This window comes from Bos mutus, chromosome 12 (genome assembly GCF_027580195.1).
Source record: "Bos mutus isolate GX-2022 chromosome 12, NWIPB_WYAK_1.1, whole genome shotgun sequence".
Lineage (NCBI taxonomy): Eukaryota > Metazoa > Chordata > Mammalia > Artiodactyla > Bovidae > Bos > Bos mutus.
The window spans coordinates 73,303,631-73,320,235 of NC_091628.1; the positions used below are offsets into that span (position 1 = coordinate 73,303,631).

Consider the following 16,605-nt stretch of genomic DNA (forward strand, 5'->3'; position numbering starts at 1 on the left):
TTCACACAATCAAGGGGAATGACATCTGTCTGAACTCATGGAAGCACGGCTGAAATATATGCACTAAGAATCCTACCATCCTCTCTCTTCATCTACTGTTCCGTGGCTTTTTGCAATATCAGCCTACCATTTTCATCCAGGTAGGTCAGCAGGATGGAGCTCGAGTCAGTGCCTTCCGTGGCATAATCCAGTGGGATGTTTCCATTGACGTCCTGGAGAAGGACGTTGGCTCCAGCCTACAAGCGGAAAAGAAAAATGAACATGTACATGGTCAGCATAAGGGCTTCCCAGGTGGCTCAGTGGTAAGGAATCTGCCTGCCAATGCAGGGACTCGGGTTCCATCCCTGAGTTGGGAAGATCCCCTGGAGAAGGAAACGGCAATCCACCCTAGTGTTCTTGCCAGAGAATCCCATGGACAGAGGAGCCTGGCGGGCTACAGTCCATGGGGTAGAAGAGAGTCGGACACGACTGAGCAAATACACATCAACAACTGTTAATACAGAAAGCAGACCAAAACTTGCATTTCTAGCCTATTTAGGAAACCGACCCAGGAAAGTTTGCATTAAATACAGCTGGCAGGATCACATAGGAAACTGGAGTTATTTTTTGAAGACAAATTATGGTAGATGTTTTGTGATCAACTCTGATGGACCAAAAGGTTCAACTGACCCTTGAGAGGATCAAGAGCCCAGCCCCAAGTACTCGTCCCCACCCCTACCCCCCCATGCTGTGCTGTAAGACGCTCAGTCTTGTCCGACCCTGTGACCCCATGGGCTGTAGCCCACCAGGCTCCTCTGTCCATGGGATTCTTCCAGGCAAAAACACTGGAGCGGGTTGCCATTTCCTCCTCCAGGGGATTTTTCCAACCCGGGAATCGAACCCGCTTCTCTTATATCTCCTGCATTGGCAGGTGGGTTCTTTACCACTAGCGCCACCTGGGAAGCCCCGCCTCCACAACCCCCTTGAAAAACCCCAAATAGCCAATCCCTGGCTGCTGAGCCAGGCATGCCTCTGTGCCCGCTGCACTAGAGCAGCCTGGCTCTCCTAGCACGACACAGTGGCCCTGCCTTCGGATTCTGACATCCCGTGTGAACTCCAAGCTTCCCCAGACCATCCTGTTAAATCCTTATGCTCCTTGCTCTCCGCAGAAACTCACTGGAGAGCTGTCCTCATGTTACCATTGCTTTAATGAAGCCTGACCCCACAGACTGTAGCCCGCCGGGCTCCTCTGTCCATGGAATTCTTTCAGCCAAGAATACTGGCGTGTGTGGCCATTCCCTTCTCCAGGGGATCTTCCCCACCCAGCGTTTGAACCCGAGTCTCCTGCATTGCAGGCAGATTCCTTACCATCTAAGCCACAGGCAAGTCCAGCACAGTCACATTTCAGTCCCTTTAATAAAGACTGAGCTCATGGCTTCTGGCTGGTTTTTCTCTTTCCAGAAACTGCTGCTGCTGCTGCTGCTAAGTCGCTTCAGTCGTGTCCGACTCTGTGCAACCCCAGAGACAGCAGCCCACCAGGCGCCACCGTTCCTGGGATTCTCCAGGCAAGAACACTGGAGTGGGTTGCCATTTCCTTCTTCAATGCATGAAAGTGAAAAGGGAAAGTGAAGTCGCTCAGTCGTGTAGGACTCTTAGCGACCCCATGGACTGCAGCCTACCAGGCTCCTCGGTCCATGGGATTTTCCAGGCAAGAGTACTGGAGTGGGGTGCCATTGCCTTCTCCTCTTTCCAGAACTGCTTTCTGACAAAAAAGCATCATCCGGAGACGTTAATGGATGAAGTACATCGGATACGACTATCAGACATCTTTCAGCTTCACAGGCTCTCTCCCTCAGGCACCTCTGAGCCCACCTGCTCGACGCTCCCCCTCCCCCAGCACAAACACAATGATGGATGCGCTTTCATCCTTATTAATAAACAAGTAGTCACAGCAATTGTTACCCTGTCTCTACCTTCTTTAATGAGCTCCGTAAAATTTACCAGGCAAGACTTCCCATACGTTTCCTCCCAAAAACCTGTCACTAAACTCAGGCCAAGAAAGTGAACGTTTCACCCTATTCTTCTTCCTGAATACAAGTGTGTATGGCACTGTGAATATAGTTAATATGGTTCATATAATATCCAAACCCATGGCTTTACATAAAAAGGAATAGCCTTTTATATTAAATAGTTTGTATATTTATAATATTAGGGGCTTCCCAGGTAGCACAGTGGTAAAGAGTCAGCCTGCCAACGCAGGAGACCTAAGAGCTCTGGGTTCAGTCCCTGGGTTGGGAAGATGCCCTGGAGGAGGAAATGGCAACCCACTCCAGTATTCTTGCCTGGAGAAACCCATGGACATAGAAGCCTGGTGGGCTACAGTCCATGGGGTAGCAAAGAGTCAGACACGACTAAGTGACTGAGCACACACACACATTTATATATTAAATAGCCATATAGCAGTGGTTTTCCCAGGTGGCACTAGTGGTAAAGAACCTGCCTGCCAGTGCAGGAGGCCTAAGAGCTGCAGGTTCGATCCCTGGGTCGGGAAGATCCCCTGGAGGAAGGCATGGCGACTCACTCCAGTGTTCTGAGATCTCACCTTGTTTGAATGTGTGTGTAGCTATATAGTGCTTCCCTAAGCCTTAGCAAGTCTGCACAGGTTTTCGAAAAGACTGCTCTAATTATAGTAAAAAGTAGGTCAAAGTGGTAGAACATTCCAAATCTTCATGTTTTCCCTCCATGTAAGCTGTACTGTTCACCTGACCGTCCAGAGTGAACCACATTTCTATAGCCATAAAAAGAGACTCCCTTATTTGAATAGAACACGTTAGATATTTCCGATTTTCCCTTACCTAAGGAAAACTTCATTTTAAGTCTAAAGACGTCAAATTATCTTCTCAGTGCCTTTCATTTTCTTTCATAGTCAGAGTTTGAAAGGAGGTTACTTGAGGCAGTAGTCTGAAGTAGATTTGCTAATGATTTTTTTTTCTCTTAGTCTCCAACCAGGCAAATAAGGTTTTGCATATTTATCCTGGCTTCACTGGTTAAAGAATCAATTAAGACACAGAACCACAGGGCACCCTTACTTAATTCAGTTCTAACAGGTAGGAGGTAATCAAGTTATTTTTTCCCCAATGCATAAATGTTTCAGGTAGAATCTTATCCATGTCAGACATCTGGGTGGCAGATGACAGCGAATATAATTAAGGGTCACATATTATCAGTAACAGCAAAAATAAATAGTACAGCATCGAGGTAGCCCTGAAGGCAGGGCACTGGGGGAGAATGCTTTCTTAAGGACTAATGAGGCTTTTTCAGAGAAAGTCTGAAAACGAAAGGTGGTGCTGAATGTTTCATTTGGGTTCATTCACTGAAATTTACACCCGCTAATCACTGGTCTATGCTGCTGAAAAACCAGGTGTCGTCCCACGCACTGACCTTCCCAGGGGGGCGGGAACTTCCCTAATCACAGACCACAGCTAGGTCCTCTTTATGTTCCCAACAGTGCCTGGCGCATATGAGATCCTAAAAACTATTTACCGGAAAAAAAGGAAAATAAGCAACCAAACACTGAACTTAGTTACTACAAATTGAGGCAAAGGATTATGATTGCAGGGAAAGTTACTTTTAACTAAATTTTCTGACATGCGTTTTTAAGAGTCGATACATACAATTACAAAATCACTCTACGCATACTTAAGTTTCCAGCCTTCACTGTTTCTAGATAGGTGACAATTGCAGGAGACTCTTTCATCCCTCCCTCTCCCCATCTGTCCTTCCTTTTTATTTCCCTCCCTTCCTCTGTCCCTCTGTCCCTCCTTCTCTCCCTCCCTCCCTTCCTTTGTCACTGGACACGGGTGAGACATCCCACCAGGGGTGGCTCTGACCCCACCGTGCAACTGTCTGGTCTTAGCCAAGGTCCCCAGAAAGCCTGATCCTGTGTAGTAAAACATGCGGCCAAGGGACACCCCGAAAAGGCAGTATTTCTCGACTCAGAATTCTGAAATTGTGCACATGTATATAAAAACCCCACTGGCAAGATTCCTGGCTGATTGTCATTCTTTAGTCTGATGAACTCAGGGTTCATGTGCGCTGATGGCTCCTAATGGGTCCCCCTGGAACGGAGCTGCTGATGACTTGCAGAGCAGAACTCTGAGGCAAGTCCTTCCATTGGGCGTCAAGAAAATCAATCACACTGTGATTGGTTTCATCAGGGAAATGAATGTTGTATTATGCAAAGCAAAGTACTCAAATGCTTTTGTAGTTGAGGATTGGATAGTTCCTACTGGGAGTCCTGAATACATCTCCTCTCTCGTAATTCAAACTGGAAGCCCCACTTTGTCCTAAACTCTGCTCCGGGAGTATCGAAATAGAATCCAAATCTCCCATTCTCCTCAAATAGGAATCTTCTTTCCTGCATGTCAGATAACATACGAACGAATAAATGCACATTTCTGCAAGTAAATGTTTTATTAGTTTATGTAACAATTTACTGTCAGTGAATAGAAACTTGTCCATGTTTCATTTAATAATAATTCTCGAGCATATTAATATTGAAATTTGAAAGACGGGTACCTGATGGACTTTTAGTCAACAAATACCACTTTTTATATGAAAATACTTTGGTAACTTTTGGTTTTGATATAACTACAAGTTAGCTCAAAGTTGCAAGCGCAGTGCCAGGAACCACGGTGGGTCTGTTACGGGTTGAATCGCATGGCTCCTAAGGAAATGCTGATGCCCGAACCTCTGGTACCAGTGAAGGCGACCGTTACGTGGAAACAGGACTGCTGCTGACGAGAATCGCTATGATGCCATAAGGATTCCGGGGTAAAGTAAATGACAGGCGTCCTAACAGGAAGAGTGGCACTGGGGACGAAGACAGAGGGGAGACGGCCACGTGAGGAGGAGGCAGAGACTGCAATGACGGCTGCCACAAGCCAGCAGGTAGCTGGGGCCACCAGGAGTGGAGAGAGACACAGAGGACGCCCTTCAGAGGTGTCAGAAGGAGCACGGCCCCACCAACGCCTTGAGGCTGGACTTCCAGGCTCCAGAACTGTGAGAAGCTAGTTGCTTCAAGCTACCCTGCTTGTAGAACTTTATTATGGCAACCCCGGGAAAGGAATACTTTACCCTTTAGTCAAATTCACCAGTAAGTTTACTTTCCCCTATTTTCGCTTTCTCTTTGTCTCTTTCATTTTTCCTGAATCTCTTCAAAGTGAGTATATCATCATGTTGCTTTACTCTTAGATATTTATGTGGCTGTTGTTCAATTGTAAGTCACGTCCAACTCTTTATGACCCCAGGGACTGCAGCGTGTCAGGCTTCCGTGTCCTTCACCATCTCCCAGAGTTTGCTCAAACTCATGTCCATTGAATCGGCGATGCCATCCAACCATCTCATCCTCTGTTGCCCCCTTCTCCTCCTGCCTTGAATCTTTCCCAGCATCAAGATCTTTTCCAGTGAGTTGGCTCTTCGCATTAGGTGGCCAAAGTATTGGGAGTTTCAGCTTCAGCATCAGTTCTTCCAATGAGTATTCAGGGTTCATTTCCTTTAGGATGGACTGATTTGATCTCCTTGCTGTCCAAGGGACTCTCAAGAGTCTTCTCCAACACCACAGTTCGAAAGCATCGGTTCTGTGACACTGAGGCCTTTTTTTTAATAGTCCAACTCTCACATCGATACACGACTACTGGAAAAACCATAGCTTTGACTATTTGGACCTTTGTCAGCCAAGTGATGTCTCTGCTTTTTAATATGCTACATTTCAATAGCTTTCTGTTTTGGTATATACTTCAAAAAATAGGGACATTATTTCAAATGTGTTATCAAAATCAGAACATCTGACATCACAAAAACTCTATCCTATACAGCACCGACCATATCTGAGCTTCATTAATTTCACTGATGACATCCTTGATCGCCATCACCCTCTGACTCAGAATGGAATATGGAGTCTCCCAGTTTATTGTATTCCCCTTTCTCTTTAGCGTGCTTCCAGCTGAAACAGTTCATCTGTATTTTTCCTTAAGACCTTCTTGCATTAGGTTCTTCCAATGAAATTTTTGGCAGGCCAAGGACACAGGCAGTCACATTAGGTATGACACCTGGGTCCCACTGGTGATGCAGGTAATTGGATCACCTGGTCAAGTGATGTTTTTATGCTGTGAAGTTGCAGCTAGGAACCCATGGCTTCATACTTATATCAGTAAACGAATGAATCCCTGATACATGGGAGAAGAAAGCTCTTCCATACAGTAGAACACCAACTCATACATGCAGCATGAATGGCAAGGTTAGAATCTAACATTCATTACAGGAATAATTCAGAGGTTTCCCTGTGGCTCAGCAATAAAGAATCCACCTGCAATGCAGGAGACTTGGGTTGGATCCCTGGGTTACAAATATACCCTGGAGAAGGGAACGGCAACCCAATCCAGTATTCATGCCTGGGAAATCCCATGGACAGAGGAGCCCAGCAGGCTACAGTCCATGGGGTCACAAAGAGTTGGATATGAATGACTGAGCGACTGAGCACACAGATAATTTTGATCAGATGCAGATGGAAATGATGATGCACATGCTTTTGTGCAGTCCCTGCCCTCTCCACTCTGCACCACTGTGTACTCTTATTGTTGAAACAGAGGGATTGGCAAGGATTCTATTTTATTCTGTGTTATTCAAGCCACCAAAAGGAACTAGTGGAGAAACACCTTAATCTGGCTACCTCAAACAGTTGAATCACAACCCCTTTCCCAAAACCTGAGCTGATACGTCAGAGTTGTTAGTCTCAAGGAAGTCAGAGAGAAGCTTCAGGCAGGTGTGCACCAGCAGACGGCCGTAACAGAGCGACTTAATGCTGATGACCACTTAACCTGATGACCACTTAACCCTGATGAACACTTAACCCTGATGAACACTTAACCCTGATGACCACTTAACCCTGATGAACACTTAACCCTGATGAACAGGGCTGAGAAGGAAGGACTCACCATCTTGCCATTCCGTCCCTCCTGTTACTTGAGTCAGACCACCCAGAGGACTTCAGAGCTGCCACCTGCCTGAGAGGGCGGGGAACACAGGGAACTGAACCCCAAAGTCCAGGCATCCCCCAAAGTCCCAAGCAGAGACTTTTCTACCGATCCCCATTGTCCAAGCAGAAAGAGAAAACTAGAAGCATATAATTTTCCTTTGGATCCTAGATTTTTGGGCAGATAACACAGGAGGCAATACAGCTGAGAAATCCATTTATTCATCAAGGAACTACATATTAAGTGCTTATTATGGTGAAAGTGTACTTTGAGATTTTAATGATGGTGAATTTCTATGGTAATAAAAAATTGAAAACCTGTATGACAAGCATTTAAAATTTTCTAACAGTTGAAATTACATTGAAACCCATTTTTACAGCTCCCTCTGTAAACATTCTGAGGTCAGTAATTATTACTTCGGGAGCATGTAAATATTTATATGTAGCATGGCTGCCGTGCTAAACAGTAAACCATGCCAAGAAAAGAAACCCTGCAACAAAGAAAAGGTAATTGTAGAATTCCAAGGGACTGGAGTGTGAATGGCATTTACAGTCCTAACTAAAGAAATCTCTAACAGTGATCTGATGGAAGTGTAAGGGGACCATGAGCAGAAGATGAGCACGTGGACAGAATGGGGTATCCAACCAGGGGTTAAAGGAGCTGAAGCCCTGTCTTCCACACTGAAGATGAAAAATCAAGGTGTACCAATCTAAATAGCTATTTACCTCGAAACACATATAAAAGTCAGAGGAACCATCTAAAAGGTTAGAAGTGGTTGTATCTGGGAGGAAAAATTTGAAGGGTGGAGCTAAAGAGAAGAGAGAAGGGCTGACCTTTGCAGAGCCTCCAATAAGCCTTGGAAAACTCTCTGGCTTTTGAAAATATGGGTATGCACGACAGTTAAAAATCTAAAATAAAAAAAAATGCATGATAAGTCGCTTTGGTCATGTCCGACTCTTTGCGACCCCATGGACTATAGCCCACCAGGCTTCTCTGTCCGTGGGATTCTCCAGGCAAGAATACTGGAGTGGGTTGTCATGACCTGCAGGGGCCTTCCCAATCCAGGGAGCCCACCTGTGTCTTCTCTACCTGCTGCTCTGCAGGCGGATTCTTTATCACTGAGCCTCAGGGGAAGCACACACACAGAAGACTGGCCTGGGTACAAATACGGCATGAGATGCGATCGCCCTAATCATAAGATGATGTGATAACAGTATTGTAAGAATAGAAAGTAGTGAAAACACGCCAAAAAGAGGGTAATACTTAGTTAAGGACATTTTATGATGCCACTGCATACCATTGAAAACCGTGATGCAGAACAAAATTTTAAGGCCTGGAGAAATACAGAAAAAGTGAATATAAATAGGCTACCAAGATGTATATATTAATATCAGATAAATTCAGTGTGAATTTTACATGTGTGGGGAAGAGAGAAAGGAGAATGAGACTGATTTAAAAACACATCAAAATATATTTAGTGGGGACATCCCTGGTGGTCCAGTGGCTAAGATGCCCTGCTTCTGCTGCAGGGGACACAGGTTCAACTCCTGGTTCAGAACTAAGATCCTGCATGAGGCACAGTGCAGCCAAAAAATAGAAAAAGAAATTTAGATAAGTTAGTATTAAAGTAAAAGAACAACACAAAAGCAAGAAGTTATATATATATATATATAGCCAATGACTATGTGAAGGAATTATGAATGATATTAATTTTCTATACATTTGTGGGTGTCTTTCCATTTTATACAATAAACACGTGTGATCTTTATATTAAGAAAACTATCTTTGAAGCTGGACTGGAAGAACACAAGCTGGAATCAAGATTGCCAGGAGAAATATCAATGATCTCAGATGTCATCTGCAGAAAACACCACCTTTGTGGCAGAAAGTGAAGAGGAACTAAAAAGCCTCTTGATGAAAGTGAAAATGGAGAGTGAAAAAGTTGGCTTAAAACTCAACATTCAGAAAACGAAGATCATGGCATCTAGTCCCATCACTTCATGGGAAATAAATGGGGAAAGAGTGGAAACAGTGTCAGACTTTATTTTTGGGGGCTCCAAAATCACTGCAGATGGTGACTGCAGCCATGAAATTAAAAGATGCTTACTCCTTGGAAGGAAAGTTATGACCAACCTAGATAGCATATTCAAAAGCAGAGACATTATTTTGCCAACAAAGGTCCGTCTAGTCAAGGCTATGGTTTTTCCTGTGGTCATGTATGGGTGTGAGAGTTGGACTGTGAAGAAGGCTGAGCACCAAAGAATTGATGCTTTTGAACTGTGGTGTTGGAGAAGACTCTTGAGAGTCCCTTGGACTGCAAGGAGATCCAACCAGTCCATTCTGAAGGAGAGCAGCCCTGGGATTTCTTTGGAAGGAATGATGCTAAAGCTGAAACTGCAGTACTTTGGCCACCTCATGTGAAGAGTTGACTCATTGGAAAAGACTCTGATGCTGGGAGGGACTGGGGGCAAGAGGAGAAGGGGATGACAGAGGATGAGATGGCTGGATGGCATCACTGACTTGATGGACGTGAGTCTGAGTGAACTCCAGGAGTTGGTGATGGACAGGGAAGCCTGGCGTGCTGCGATTCATGGGGTCGCAAATTGTCAGACACGACTGAGTGACTGAACTGAACTGAACTGATCTTTGAAGCTGAACAATGAACAAAACTATGAGATGAAATGAGATGAAAACACATGACCATTCTCTTGGGTCCCTGGCAAGTTTTAAATCTACTAAATTCAAAGGTGAGGAGTAAAACTGGAGACAAGTCAACAATGATCTGATGAGCTGGCTCCAGTAACATTTGAATTAGTCAATGGCCAGAGTATAGTTAAAGGTCAACCATCCAATTAAAAGATACAGTTTCGTAAGCAAGCCTATTGAATATGAATTTCTGAGAAAAAAAAAGTAAGAAGAGAGATCACGGGTTCGAGGGTTCATAAAGATCCCCCACATGGTTACGGTTAAGTTCAACATCATTTCAAGTACTGGGCACATGTTACATGTTCTATGAAGCCACTGACTTCTTCCCATAGACTGCTTTGCTGGAAGCACACAAATTTCAGTAAATACCTGTTGACTAAGACCTGAAAGAGCCAGGTAAGAGCCAGGACATTCCGAATTCATTCATCATCCATTCATACAGTTATTCTCCAATACCATTCTGATGTTTATTCTGCTTTAAAAAAAAAAAAAGCCTGTTTGACTAATCGGAACATGTGTTATCTGTTATGAGAAAACACAGCCTTTTCTGGGTCTATTTAGCAATAAGCTGAGAATACAGGCTGTGAATATTCTCTGTCCCTTTAACACGTTGTGTTGTTGGTCTTCATGTGGGTTTATCTCCAGTGCCTTATGATGTCAGGGCCTTTATCTCCTTTTCCTTCTGTGGTGCAGAAAATTCTATGACAGTTTTCAAGTCCTATGTTGTAATATTTAGGTACGTACAGAAGGGAAACCACGTAAAGTTTAAGATGCTTTTACGCTTGATGTAAGGATTCAGATCGCAGTTTTCTCAGAGGTTTGCTTTTTTCATGTTTCAATGACTAGCTTTTCCTATACAGTAAGTCCCCCAGATACGAACGAGTTTCATTCTGAGAGCGTGGCTCTAAGTCCAATTTGTTCCTAAGTCCAACGCAGTCAGCCAAGGCACTAACACAATTCAGATCAGATCAGATCAGTCACTCAGTCATGTCCGACTCTTTTCGACCCCATGGATCGCAGCACGCCAGGCCTCCCTATCTATCACCAACTCCCGGAGTTCACTCAGACTCACGTCCATCAAGTCAGTGATGCCATCCAGCCATTTCATCCTCTATCGTCCCCTTCTCCTCCTGCTCCCAATCCCTCCCAGCATCAGGGTCTTTTCCAATGAGTCAACTCTTCACATGAGGTGGCCAAAGTACTGCAGTTTCAGCTTTAGCATCATTCCTTCCAAAGAAACCCCAGGGCTGATCTCCTTCAGAATGGACTGGTTAGATCTCCTTGCAGTCCAAGGGACTCTCAAGAGTCTTTTCCAACACCGCAGTTCAAAAGCATCAATTCTTTGGTGCTCAGCCTTCTTCACAGTCCAACTCTCACATCCATACATGACCACAGGAAAAACCATAGCCTTGATTAGACGGACCTTTGTTGGCAAAGTAATGTCTCTGCTTTTCAATATGCTATCTAGGTTGATCATAACTTTCCTTCCAAGGCGTAAGCATCTTTTAATTTCATGGCTGCAGTCACCATCTGCAGTGATTTTGGAGCCCAGAAAAATAAAGTCTGACACTGTTTTCACTGTTTCCCCATCTATTTCCCGTGAAGTGATGGGACCGGATGCCATGATCTTCGTTTTCTGAATGTTGAGCTTCAAGCCAACTTTTTCACTCTCTAACACAATTAATTGGCTATAAATACTGTATGGTAATAGATTTATAATTCTTTTCACACAAATAATACAAAAATCTTCCAGTACAGTAGCGTAAGCCAGTACAGCAGCTGGCATCCAGGGGCTGGCATCCACTGAACAGGAAAGAAGAGTTACAGGCTGGAGGAGGGAGAGGAGGTGGGCGATGGTAGAGCTGAACCAGCAGCAGCGATAGGAGACGCAGGGCGAGCTGCAGCTCCACTCACGCCTTGATGGAATGCACATTCCCATCGTTGAAAGCTCGCAACTCGAAGGTTCTTACGCAGCAGATGTATTGCAATTAGTATAGTCCTCCCATCACCACAAGGAAACTCTCAAGGCATTTATCCCCTTGACTTTCATTGTCATGAAATACAAGCTTCTGATTCTCCTTCTAAATCTGGCTCGCCTTTCTCAGTCTTCTCTTTAGCATCCTGTTTCTCTCAGAATCTTTTGACTAGTTTACTTTGGCCCCATTTCCCATGTTTTTTCTCGGACTTCACATTTTCATGGGTTGATCTGATTTACTGGAGGGCTTCTGTTACCCTGTGTATACAAATAAGACTCCTCTCTCTCTCTGCTGAGTTCCAGAACTAACTGCATCCTAGACTTCCCCAGGTGGATGTCTTCCTGTCCTATTGATCCTGACCTTCAAATATTCAAAGAAGTTCACAGTCCTTCTCATGGAAAAAGATTTCTTGGCTGCTGTTTGCTTTCTTTGTACATTGCAACCTCTCTCCCAATTTTCAGAATCAGAAAGCTTTAGTTCATTCTAAAATCCCCTCCTCTTCTTTAATGCCTACATTTCAAAGGTCAATATTACTATTGACTTCAATGCAAAATATATCAGTATTTCCTTCATTCGCATGGTTACCAGTCTCAACTCACAATCACTGGGTTTTAGGAAATGTTCTCCCAAAGGCAGGCTCTCCAGGGAGATGTCTGTTGGATTTTACTCCACTGCTTCCCAGGCCTCTCAGACCAGCTCAGACTCTCTACTCTCGAGCTTGCAGAGCACCCTTTACTAGCTCCTCACAGGCCTCACAGAAAGCTAAGATTGGATGCATGATATGCATAAAAATATGCATGCTGCTGCTGCTAAGTCACTTCAGTTGTGTCCAACTCTGTGCAACCTCATAGACAGCAGCCCACCAGGCTCCCTTGTCCCTGGGATTCTCCAGGCAAGAGCACTGGAGTGGGTTGCCATTTCCTTCTCAAAAAAATATGCATAAAATGCATAAAAAAACAGGACTTCCCAGGTCGTACAGTGGTTAAGAATCTTCCTGCCAAGCAGGAGACAGTTTCCATTCCTGGGTCGGGAAGGTCCCCTGGAGAAGGAAATGGCAACCCACTTCAGGATTCTTGCCTGGAAAATCCCCATGGACAGAGGAGCCTGGTGGGCTACAGTCCATGGGGTCACAGAGTCAGACACGACTGACTGACTTGACTTGTAACCTTTAAAGCCCTAGCCCACTGTTTTAATAATATTCTTCAAGGATTACAGAAAGGAGCACCAGCACTTGTGTCTAAAAAACTGTTCCCAAACTAAATTTTCTTTTGCATTTTAATGCCTAGGAAGTTAAATTGGATTAAATTTAAATATATTTCATAGTCTAATCGCACTTTTCCACATCATTTCTTTCATATAACATTCCTTCTTTTTCCCAGTTTCTTGGGCATATAGACTGCTCCTTTCTTCCTGAGTCATCACTTATCAATGATTTAGCAAACAGTAACATGCCTAGCAAACAAATACCAAAAATACAGGACAGTCATAAAAGCAAGGGTATAATGTGTGCATTTTATGAAACAGTAACCCTCACCTCATCTACATTCGCATTTTAACATAGAATTCTGAAAGTTTGTTAAGATGTTTGCAAATTACATAGTTCTCAAAGTAAAAGTCTTTGGAGGATTTAAATATTACTTTTCTTACAGACTACAATCATTAAGAGAATATAACCTACAGAATTTGTCAGAGTGATTTTCATTTGGCAAGTTCTGGCTGGAGATTTCTAAATTAAATTATTTTAAAAAACATGGATCTCATAATTTCTTCATTGAAAGAGATAAAATATCTAAAGTGTAAATGACCTAACATCATATTTCTATTAATATTAAAATACCCAAATCTTACTATAGCCATTGATAAAATACTGAAAAAGAAATAAGGGTGTCAAGAATATGAATGCAGACAGAGACGTTAGATTAAAGCATTGATCAGGAGTATGACTATTCTGGGTCTGATATCTGTGTTTCCCCAAAGTAAGTGAGCAGTTTTCACTACAGTGGTATAATACAGCACTTTTCAAATGCGGTTTAAATATTCAATGTTTCTTTAAATTTGAATGTGAAGAAATTTCTGATTTTGTGCAGCTTGATTTACTAGCAGTCACTACAGACTCAGGTCCCTGGGATGAGTTCTGAACCAAATAAAAAATCACTGATAACTGCCACCCACACCAGACGCCAAGTGAGCCAGCCAAGTGTGCTGTCCTCCTGGAGTCGGAGCATGAAGCAGCAAGCTCTGGTGACTGAAGTCCAAAGAGCAGTATTCCTGCCCTTGCTCAGGCATAGGAATGTGAATTCATCCTCTGCTCAGATGAATGGACTGTATGGAAGTCAGCCTCAAAACTGAGCAGTCCTGAATAACACACGGAAGTGTGTTATATACAAGCCATTGGCACTGAACCAAAATGCACACTCACAAACAAGCTCTAGGGATAGGACACACGGTTAGACAGATGTGCATGGGACCCTGGTGAGCGGCTTCCAGGGTGTGCAACTGAGAAAAAGCACAAGCTGGATAGAAAGTCTAGGCGCCAAATTACAGGATTCAGGGTGTGGCGTTTCCCTTCCGATAAATGTCTGGGTGTGACCTGAGGGTTCAGTACAGGTGTGACTAGCACTGAGTTAAACGCTGAAATAACCATCCTTCCCTAGAAAGTTCATAAGATATTCTCTTTACCTTTTTCTTTATGCTATACCATGGAGGGAAGACAGCACGATTCTGCCAGGACACACTGACTTCTATAAAAAATCCTTGCTGATGCTTCCATTGCTGATAATTTGCAACATAAATACAACGACTATCCAAGAAGCTGATGTGATGTCTGTAACACGAATACCCAGATAGCATCAGCTGTGTAAGATCTGACAGCTCTCAAAATACAGCGCCGGTTTTTTGAATGTATTTTATAGTAACCATCCAGGTCATTAAATGTAAGAGGAGTGCAAGTGGATGGAGAACCTGATTCTTTTCCAGCTAACTATCATTTGATAGGTTCATTCTGATGGCCCAAAGGGGCCTTATTTTCAGAAATGTAATTTAAGAGTGCAGGAAGGCTACAGCAGCAGACTGAGGCACTCCAATAGGTTCTATATTATCTTAGATTTTAAAAAGCTAATGAATTTCCAGGATCCTGCTTTTACTTAACAACTATTTCAAAATCCATTTCACTTCTTTAACTATGAATGAGTTAAGTCTATTACAAAGTGTAGATTCCTTGTAGAAGCCTAGTAATATTTTTGGATAATGGATAACTCAATAAAGCCATTCCTGAAAAGAAGTAACTCCAAAGAGAAAAAGTACATTTAACTAATGCAAAAACATATAATATTCCAAAATAGCGGGATTATGCTTTATTGTTGTTAAGCCTCTCTTATTATGCATTGGATTTATTATACAATACTGGTATAATGTCCCAGTCCTTACATCCTTTAGATCAACCTTTTTGATGTACTTACTTGATGCAATTTAATGTTTGACATATTTAATAATCAACGTACTTATTTTAGAACCAAACATTAAATATTTTAATACTTGATTGACAAAATTATTTTCCTCTACAAATTCATATATTTTTTTCAAATAAAATGGAAATTTCAACCTGATATCAAGCTCTAGTTTGATGGATTCACCTGTGGCTCAGATTTTGAGGTTGAAATATATTCCTGGCAACTTCAGTTCTCTGATGGCTCCAAGAAAAAATACTGATTTTCAGTTCATTCAGCCTTTTTTCTTCTTTTAAGGACAGGAAGGACAAATTCCTAGCATATCTGAGCTGAAACCAGAAATCATCCATATGTGTTTTTTTATTAATGACACTTTGCTTATTTTCTGAAATTTACTTTTATGGTCTTAATCACTGTTTAAAATGAGCAAGTATTTTCATTATAGATAAGATACTTATACCATGAACTCTACTGTTGAGAAAGTCGAGGTAGCAATAGATTTAGAAAAACACAACTTAAGAACAACCAAAAAATTCAGAAACAGAAAATAAAACGGTGGTTCCCAAGGGCTAGAGGGCAGACAGGATGGGAGATGCTAATGAAATGGCAGGAGGCTTTAGTTCTAAGATGAATAAGCCCTAGGAGTGAATGCATGTTATAGCGACTACAGTTCATAATACACACTGCACACCTGAATTTTGGTAAGAGAAGAGATTTTAAGCATTCTCACTCCAAAAAAAAAAAAATTAATACTAATTATGTGAGATGAAAGTGAAAGCTGCTTAGTCGTGTCCGACTCTTTGTGACCCCATGGACTATACAGTCCAGGGAATTCTTCAGTCAAGAATATTGGAGTGGGTAGCCTTTCCCTCCTCTAGGGGATCTTCCCAACCCAGGGATCGAACCCAGGTCTCCCTCATTGCAGGCGGATTCTTTACCAGCTGAGCCACCAGGGAAGCCCAAGAATACGGGAGTGGGTAGCTGATCCGTTCTCCAGGGGATCTTCCCACTCAAGAACTGAACTAGGGTTCCCTGCATTGCAGGCAGATTCTTTACCAGCTGAGCCACCAGGAAAGACCATGTGAGATGACAGATGTGTTCATTTACTCGATTGTTGTAATCATTGCACAAAACTGACTTAAGTCATCATGCTGTAAAATACATACAGGCTTATTTGTCAATTACATAAAACCAATTACCATAAAACCGAAAAAAGAAAAAATATATCATTAATCAATAGTTACTAACCGGGCTTGTACCCAGAGTAGCTGTCTTCGAATTTGTACTCCAATTAGCACAAAGAATACAAACTTGAGTAAAAAATATTGAATATTTGCCCCATTTCCTTGCTTGACAAACTTGCTTTTAGACCTAGTGAAATATACATTAAGTGGGATAAACCATGAAATGTGTCCACTGACCCCATCACAGAGATGTCAAAGCATTCTTATCAAAGGGCCATTT

The 16,605-nt window shown here is 42.8% G+C and overlaps 1 protein-coding gene across 1 annotated transcript in view; it reads right to left on the reverse strand.

The window, feature by feature from the left end:
* MYO16 (myosin XVI) overlaps positions 1–16,605 on the reverse strand; it is a 390,818-nt gene that overhangs the window by 326,455 nt on the left and 47,758 nt on the right. Inside the window, 1 exon segment of the mRNA XM_070380864.1 lies at positions 128–236. Within this exon segment, the coding sequence (XP_070236965.1) occupies positions 128–236 (109 nt within the window).